At 46.6% G+C, this 8797-nt stretch overlaps 1 protein-coding gene across 1 annotated transcript; it reads left to right on the plus strand.

Moving 5' to 3' along the window:
- Positions 1-2571: 2571 nt before the first annotated feature.
- On the plus strand, positions 2572-7107 carry LOC127926144 (uncharacterized). The gene is made up of 10 exons (XM_052511610.1): positions 2572-2652; positions 3757-3841; positions 4013-4126; positions 4184-4411; positions 5039-5095; positions 5267-5380; positions 5438-5665; positions 6122-6178; positions 6635-6691; positions 6977-7107. Exons 1-9 carry the CDS (start codon positions 2572-2574, stop codon positions 6661-6663), a joined length of 993 nt encoding a protein of 330 aa, XP_052367570.1. The 3' UTR covers positions 6664-6691; positions 6977-7107.
- Positions 7108-8797: the final 1690 nt, after the last annotated feature.

Raw genomic sequence — 8797 nt, forward strand, 5'->3', positions numbered from 1 at the left:
CCTGCTGGTAGCAGAGCCATAGCATTATGCCATGATAAACTTACACAAATGCTTGCCTAGCGTTGGCTGTAAAGCATATTTTGAAAATCTGAGATGACAGTGTGATTAACAAAAGGTTACGCTGTGTCTCAATATATTTAATTTGTGATTTTCATGAATAGGAAGATTTTCTAGGAAGATTTATGTCCGCTGCGTTATGCTAATTAGTTTGAGGCTATGGTTACGCTCCCGCATGCGGGTTTGAGAGTCATGAGAAGTTCACGGATTCGTGTGAACATGCCGCAACCGGATCTGTAACCAAGCCTCACCAAGTTTCATCGAGGTACCTAGTGGAGGACTAACTGACCCTCCTTCTAGAGAGGAGTCCAGCTAGGTCCCTAGTGGAGGACTAACTGACCCTCCTGCTAGAGAGGAGTCCAGCTAGGTCCCTAGTGGAGGACTAACTGACCCTCCTGCTAGATAGGAGTCCAACTAGGTACCTAGTGGAGGACTAACTGACCCTCCTGCTAGAGAGGAGTCCAGCTAGGTACCTAGTGGAGGACTAACTGACCCTCCTGCTAGAGAGGAGTCCAGCTAGGTACCTAGTGGAGGACTAACTGACCCTCCTGCTAGATAGGAGTCCAACTAGGTACCTAGTGGAGGACTAACTGACCCTCCTGCTAGATAGGAGTCCAACTAGGTACCTAGTGGAGGACTAACTGACCCTCCTGCTAGAGAGGAGTCCAGCTAGGTCCCTAGTGGAGGACTAACTGACCCTCCTGCTAGATAGGAGTCCAACTAGGTACCTAGTGGAGGACTAACTGACCCTCCTGCTAGATAGGAGTCCAACTAGGTACCTAGTGGAGGACTAACTGACCCTCCTGCTAGATAGGAGTCCAACTAGGTACCTAGTGGAGGACTAACTGACCCTCCTGCTAGAGAGGAGTCCAGCTAGGTACCTAGTGGAGGACTAACTGACCCTCCTGCTAGAGAGGAGTCCAGCTAGGTACCTAGTGGAGGACTAACTGACCCTCCTGCTAGAGAGGAGTCCAGCTAGGTACCTAGTGGAGGACTAACTGACCCTCCTGCTAGAGAGGAGTCCAGCTAGGTCCCTAGTGGAGGACTAACTGACCCTCCTGCTAGATAGGAGTCCAACTAGGTACCTAGTGGAGGACTAACTGACCTTCCTGCTAGAGAGGAGTCCAGCTAGGTACCTAGTGGAGGACTAACTGACCCTCCTGCTAGAGAGGAGTCCAGCTAGGTACCTAGTGGAGGACTAACTGACCCTCCTGCTAGATAGGAGTCCAACTAGGTACCTAGTGGAGGACTAACTGACCCTCCTGCTAGAGAGGAGTCCAGCTAGGTACCTAGTGGAGGACTAACTGACCCTCCTGCTAGAGAGGAGTCCAGCTAGGTACCTAGTGGAGGACTAACTGACCCTCCTGCTAGAGAGGAGTCCAGCTAGGTACCTAGTGGAGGACTAACTGACCCTCCTGCTAGAGAGGAGTCCAGCTAGGTACCTAGTGGAGGACTAACTGACCCTCCTGCTAGACAGGAGTCCAGCTAGGTACCTAGTGGAGGACTAACTCCTGCTAGAGAGGAGTCCAGCTAGGTACCTAGTGGAGGACTAACTGACCCTCCTGCTAGAGAGGAGTCCAGCTAGGTACCTAGTGGAGGACTAACTGACCCTCCTGCTAGAGAGGAGTCCAGCTAGGTACCTAGTGGAGGACTAACTGACCCTCCTGCTAGAGAGGAGTCCAGCTAGGTACCTAGTGGAGGACTAACTGACCCTACTGCTAGATAGAAGTCCAGCTTGGTACCTAGTGGAGGACTAACTGACCCTCCTGCTAGACAGGAGTCCAGCTAGGTACCTAGTGGAGGACTGACTGACCCTCCTGCTAGAGAGGAGTCCAGCTAGGTACCTAGTGGAGGACTGACTGACCCTCCTGCTAGAGAGGAGTCCAGCTAGGTACCTAGTGTAGGACTAACTGACCCTCCTGCTAGAGAGGGGTCCAGCTAGGTACCTAGTGGAGGACTGACTGACCCTCCTGCTAGAGAGGAGTCCAGCTAGGTACCTAGTGTAGGACTGACTGACCCTCCTGCTAGATAGGGGTACAGCTAGGTACCTAGTGTAGGACTAACTGACCCTCCTGCTAGAGAGGGGTACAGCTAGGTACCTAGTGTAGGACTGACTGACCCTCCTGCTAGATAGGGGTACAGCTAGGTACCTAGTGGAGGACTAACTGACCCTCCTGCTAGAGAGGAGTCCAGCTAGGTACCTAGTGGAGGACTAACTGACCCTCCTGCTAGAGAGGAGTCCAGCTAGGTACCTAGTGGAGGACTAACTGACCCTCCTGCTAGAGAGGAGTCCAGCTAGGTACCTAGTGGAGGACTAACTGACCCTCCTGCTAGAGAGGAGTCCAGCTAGGTACCTAGTGGAGGACTAACTGACCCTCCTGCTGGAAGATCCACACGTCCAGGAGGCTGCAGAAGGAGAGAGGCTGTGTGGTTGGACCTTTCGTAAGACATTGCTCCAGCTCCCCAAGAAGGTTGATCATCCTGGATCTTGACTCCGTTCCTTTTCTCAACACCATGTCGATGATGTCACGTGCCTTCTCTGCCCTCTCAGCTATTCCCCTTAGTGAGTCAATTTCCTCACTTCCTTCAGACAGAGTGAGTTGTAATCCCATAAAAAATCTAAGGAAGGTCAAGATGACAACATGGTGATGTGTATCTTTGACTAGCCTCACACAGTGACACTCAAAGTCAATCTTAAATGAATAATTATTTATTGTCAGTGAGCTGGAGAGGTTCTAACCAACTAAATGCACCATAGTACACATGTCAATCAGGGGCTATGCCTGGGGCAGCCCCAGCAGTTTTCTTATATATAGCTATACACAGACAAGTTACATTTGCATGATTTAGCATAATTAATGAATCATTACTGTTTGCTTCATTCATGTGACCGACCAATACTGGTTCATAACATTTGACAGACCAACACCTCACGAGACTTCTTCTCTCTAAGCTGAGACCTTGAAACTGAGATATCTCGTTCTCAAACCAACGTCTCGCCTTACTGCCAAATTACAGCTACTGATAGTGAGGATTTGTACAGTCGGCCACTTAATGAACACACATTGGTTTATAAAACAGCACATGAATAAAACACAGACATTTGTTAAAATAATAGCACAAACATAAACATTTCCATTACAATCATTCAGATTAGGTGAAGAAGTGTCTTTGTCCACAGACTAGGAGACAGGCCTCAGTATCTTCAGATTAGGTGAAGAAGTGTCTTTGTCCACAGACTAGAAGACAGGCCTCAGTATCTTCAGATTAGGTGAAGAAGTGTCTTTGTCCACAGACGAGAAGACAGGCCTCAGTATCTTCAGATTAGGTGAAGAAGTGTCTTTGTCCACAGACGAGAAGACAGGCCTCAGTATCTTCAGATTAGGTGAAGAAGTGTCTTTGTCCACAGACTAGGAGACAGGCCTCAGTATCTTCAGATTAGGTGAAGAAGTGTCTTTGTCCACAGACTAGAAGACAGGCCTCGGTATCTTCAGATTAGGTGAAGAAGTGTCTTTGTCCACAGACTAGGAGACAGGCCTCAGTATCTTCAGATTAGGTGAAGAAGTGTCTTTGTCCACAGACTAGAAGACAGGCCTCAGTATCTTCAGATTAGGTGAAGAAGTGTCTTTGTCCACAGACGAGAAGACAGGCCTCAGTATCTTCAGATTAGGTGAAGAAGTGTCTTTGTCCACAGACTAGGAGACAGGCCTCAGTATCTTCAGATTAGGTGAAGAAGTGTCTTTGTCCACAGACGAGGAGACAGGCCTCAGCATCTTCAGATTAGGTGAAGAAGTGTCTTTGTCCACAGACTAGAAGACAGGCCTCAGTATCTTCAGATTAGGTGAAGAAGTGTCTTTGTCCACAGACTTGAAGACAGGCCTCAGTATCTTCAGATTAGGTGAAGAAGTGTCTTTGTCCACAGACTAGAAGACAGGCCTCAGTATCTTCAGATTAGGTGGAGAAGTGTCTTTGTCCACAGACGAGGAGACAGGCCTCAGTATCTTCAGATTAGGTGAAGAAGTGTCTTTGTCCACAGACGAGGAGACAGGCCTCAGTATCTTCAGATTAGGTGGAGAAGTGTCTTTGTCCACAGACTAGAAGACAGGCCTCAGTATCTTCAGATTAGGTGGAGAAGTGTCTTTGTCCACAGACGAGGAGACAGGCCTCAGTATCTTCAGATTAGGTGAAGAAGTGTCTTTGTCCACAGACGAGGAGACAGGCCTCAGTATCTTCAGATTAGGTGGAGAAGTGTCTTTGTCCACAGACTTGGAGACAGGCCTCAGTATCTTCAGATTAGGTGGAGAAGTGTCTTTGTCCACAGACGAGGAGACAGGCCTCAGCATCTTCAGATTAGGTGGAGAAGTGTCTTTGTCCACAGACTAGGAGACAGGCCTCAGCATCTTTAGATTAGGTGGAGAAGTGTCTTTGTCCACAGACTAGGAGACAGGCCTCAGCATCTTTAGATTAGGTGAAGAAGTGTCTTTGTCCACAGACTAGGATAGAGGCCTCAGCATCTTCAGATTAGGTGAAGAAGTGTCTTTGTCCACAGACTAGGAGACAGGCCTCAGCATCTTTAGATTAGGTGGAGAAGTGTCTTTGTCCACAGACTAGGAGACAGGCCTCAGCATCTTTAGATTAGGTGGAGAAGTGTCTTTGTCCACAGACTAGGAGACAGTCCTAAGCATCTTCAGATTAGGTGAAGAAGTGTCTTTGTCCACAGACTAGGAGACAGGCCTCAGCATCTTCAGATTAGGTGAAGAAGTGTCTTTGTCCACAGACTAGGAGACAGGCCTCAGCATCTTCAGATTAGGTGAAGAAGTGTCTTTGTCCACAGACTAGAAGACAGGCCTCAGTATCTTCAGATTAGGTGAAGAAGTGTCTTTGTCCACAGACGAGAAGACAGGCCTCAGTATCTTCAGATTAGGTGAAGAAGTGTCTTTGTCCACAGACTAGGAGACAGGCCTCAGTATCTTCAGATTAGGTGAAGAAGTGTCTTTGTCCACAGACGAGGAGACAGGCCTCAGCATCTTCAGATTAGGTGAAGAAGTGTCTTTGTCCACAGACTAGAAGACAGGCCTCAGTATCTTCAGATTAGGTGAAGAAGTGTCTTTGTCCACAGACTTGAAGACAGGCCTCAGTATCTTCAGATTAGGTGAAGAAGTGTCTTTGTCCACAGACTAGAAGACAGGCCTCAGTATCTTCAGATTAGGTGGAGAAGTGTCTTTGTCCACAGACGAGGAGACAGGCCTCAGTATCTTCAGATTAGGTGAAGAAGTGTCTTTGTCCACAGACGAGGAGACAGGCCTCAGTATCTTCAGATTAGGTGGAGAAGTGTCTTTGTCCACAGACTAGAAGACAGGCCTCAGTATCTTCAGATTAGGTGGAGAAGTGTCTTTGTCCACAGACGAGGAGACAGGCCTCAGTATCTTCAGATTAGGTGAAGAAGTGTCTTTGTCCACAGACGAGGAGACAGGCCTCAGTATCTTCAGATTAGGTGGAGAAGTGTCTTTGTCCACAGACTTGGAGACAGGCCTCAGTATCTTCAGATTAGGTGGAGAAGTGTCTTTGTCCACAGACGAGGAGACAGGCCTCAGCATCTTCAGATTAGGTGGAGAAGTGTCTTTGTCCACAGACTAGGAGACAGGCCTCAGCATCTTTAGATTAGGTGGAGAAGTGTCTTTGTCCACAGACTAGGAGACAGGCCTCAGCATCTTTAGATTAGGTGAAGAAGTGTCTTTGTCCACAGACTAGGATAGAGGCCTCAGCATCTTCAGATTAGGTGAAGAAGTGTCTTTGTCCACAGACTAGGAGACAGGCCTCAGCATCTTTAGATTAGGTGGAGAAGTGTCTTTGTCCACAGACTAGGAGACAGGCCTCAGCATCTTTAGATTAGGTGGAGAAGTGTCTTTGTCCACAGGCTAGGAGACAGTCCTAAGCATCTTCAGATTAGGTGAAGAAGTGTCTTTGTCCACAGACTAGGAGACAGGCCTCAGCATCTTCAGATTAGGTGAAGAAGTGTCTTTGTCCACAGACTAGAAGACAGGCCTCAGTATCTTCAGATTAGGTGGAGAAGTGTCTTTGTCCACAGACGAGGAGACAGGCCTCAGTATCTTCAGATTAGGTGAAGAAGTGTCTTTGTCCACAGACTAGGAGACAGGCCTCATCATCTTCAGATTAGGTGGAGAAGTGTCTTTGTCCACAGACTAGGAGACAGGCCTCAGCATCTTTAGATTAGGTGGAGAAGTGTCTTTGTCCACAGACTAGGAGACAGGCCTCAGCATCTTTAGATTAGGTGAAGAAGTGTCTTTGTCCACAGACTAGGAGAGAGGCCTCAGCATCTTCAGATTAGGTGAAGAAGTGTCTTTGTCCACAGACTAGGAGAGAGGCCTCAGCATCTTCAGATTAGGTGAAGAAGTGTCTTTGTCCACAGACTAGGAGACAGGCCTCAGCATCTTTAGATTAGGTGGAGAAGTGTCTTTGTCCACAGACTAGGAGACAGGCCTCAGCATCTTTAGATTAGGTGGAGAAGTGTCTTTGTCTACAGGCTAGGAGACAGTTCTAAGCATCTTCAGATTAGGTGAAGAAGTGTCTTTGTCCACAGACTAGGAGACAGGCCTCAGCATCTTCAGATTAGGTGAAGAAGTGTCTTTGTCCACAGACTAGAAGACAGGCCTCAGTATCTTCAGATTAGGTGGAGAAGTGTCTTTGTCCACAGACTAGGAGACAGGCCTCAGCATCTTTAGATTAGGTGGAGAAGTGTCTTTGTCCACAGACTAGGAGACAGGCCTCAGCATCTTTAGATTAGGTGAAGAAGTGTCTTTGTCCACAGACTAGGAGAGAGGCCTCAGCATCTTCAGATTAGGTGAAGAAGTGTCTTTGTCCACAGACTAGGAGAGAGGCCTCAGCATCTTCAGATTAGGTGAAGAAGTGTCTTTGTCCACAGACTAGGAGACAGGCCTCAGCATCTTTAGATTAGGTGGAGAAGTGTCTTTGTCCACAGACTAGGAGACAGGCCTCAGCGTCTTTAGATTAGGTGGAGAAGTGTCTTTGTCCACAGGCTAGGAGACAGTCCTAAGCATCTTCAGATTAGGTGAAGAAGTGTCTTTGTCCACAGACTAGGAGACAGGCCTCAGCATCTTCAGATTAGGTGAAGAAGTGTCTTTGTCCACAGACGAGGAGACAGGCCTCGGCATCTTCAGATTAGGTGCTACAAGACAGAGGATGGAGGAGAAGGGAAGAGGGAGATTAGAAAGTATGGAGAAGAAGGAGGAGTGAGATACACCTGAGGTAATGATGTGATGATGGTCCTGTGATACACCTGAGGTAATGATGTGATGATGGTCCTATGATACACCTGAGATAATGCTGTGATGATGATCCTATGATACACCTGAGATAATGCTGTGATGATGATCCTATGATACACCTGAGATAATGATGTGATGATGGTCCTATGATACACCTGAGATAATGCTGTGATGATGGTCCTATGATACACCTGAGGTAATGATGTGATGATGGTCCTATGATACATCTGAGATAATGTGATGATGGTCCTGATACACCTGAGATAATGCTGTGATGATGATCCTATGATACACCTGAGATAATGATGTGATGATGGTCCTATGATACACCTGAGATAATGCTGTGATGATGATCCTATGATACACCTGAGATAATGCTGTGATTATGATCCTATGATAAACCTGAGATAATGATGTGATGATGGTCCTGTGATACACCTGAGATAATGATGAGATAATGGCCCTATGATACACCTGAGATAATGATGTGATGATGGTCCTATGATACACCTGAGATAATGATGTGATGATGGTCCTATGATACACCTGAGATAATGATGTGATGATGGTCCTGTGATACACCTGAGATAATGATGTGATGATGATCCTATGATACACCTGAGGTAATGATGTGATGATGGTCCTATGATACACCTGAGATAATGATGTGATGATGGTCCTATGATACACCTGAGGTAATGATGTGATGATGGTCCTATGATACACCTGAGATAATGATGTGATGATGGTCCTATGATACACCTGAGATAATGATGTGATGATGGTCCTATGATACACCTGAGATAATGATGTGATGATGGTCCTATGATACACCTGAGATAATGATGTGATGATGGTCCTATGATACACCTGAGGTAATGATGTGATGATGGTCCTATGATACACCTGAGATAATGATGTGATGATGGTCCTATGATACACCTGAGGTAATGATGTGATGATGGTCCTATGATACACCTGAGGTAATGATGTGATGATGGTCCTATGATACACCTGAGATAATGATGTGATGATGATCCTATGATACACCTGAGGTAATGATGTGATGATGGTCCTATGATACACCTGAGGTAATGATGTGATGATGGTCCTATGATACACCTGAGATAATGATGTGATGATGGTCCTATGATACACCTGAGGTAATGATGTGATGATGGTCCTATGATACACCTGAGATAATGATGTGATGATGGTCCTATGATACACCTGAGATAATGTGATGATGATCCTATGATACACCTGAGATAATGATGTGATGATGGTCCTATGATACACCTGAGATAATGTGATGATGATCCTATGATAAACCTGAGATAATGATGTGATGATGGTCCTATGATACACCTGAGGTAATGATGTGATGATGGTCCTATGATACACCTGAGATAATGATGTGATGATGGTCCTAT

Source organism: Oncorhynchus keta, unplaced genomic scaffold, assembly GCF_023373465.1.
Source record: "Oncorhynchus keta strain PuntledgeMale-10-30-2019 unplaced genomic scaffold, Oket_V2 Un_contig_6966_pilon_pilon, whole genome shotgun sequence".
Classification (NCBI taxonomy): Eukaryota; Metazoa; Chordata; class Actinopteri; order Salmoniformes; family Salmonidae; genus Oncorhynchus; species Oncorhynchus keta.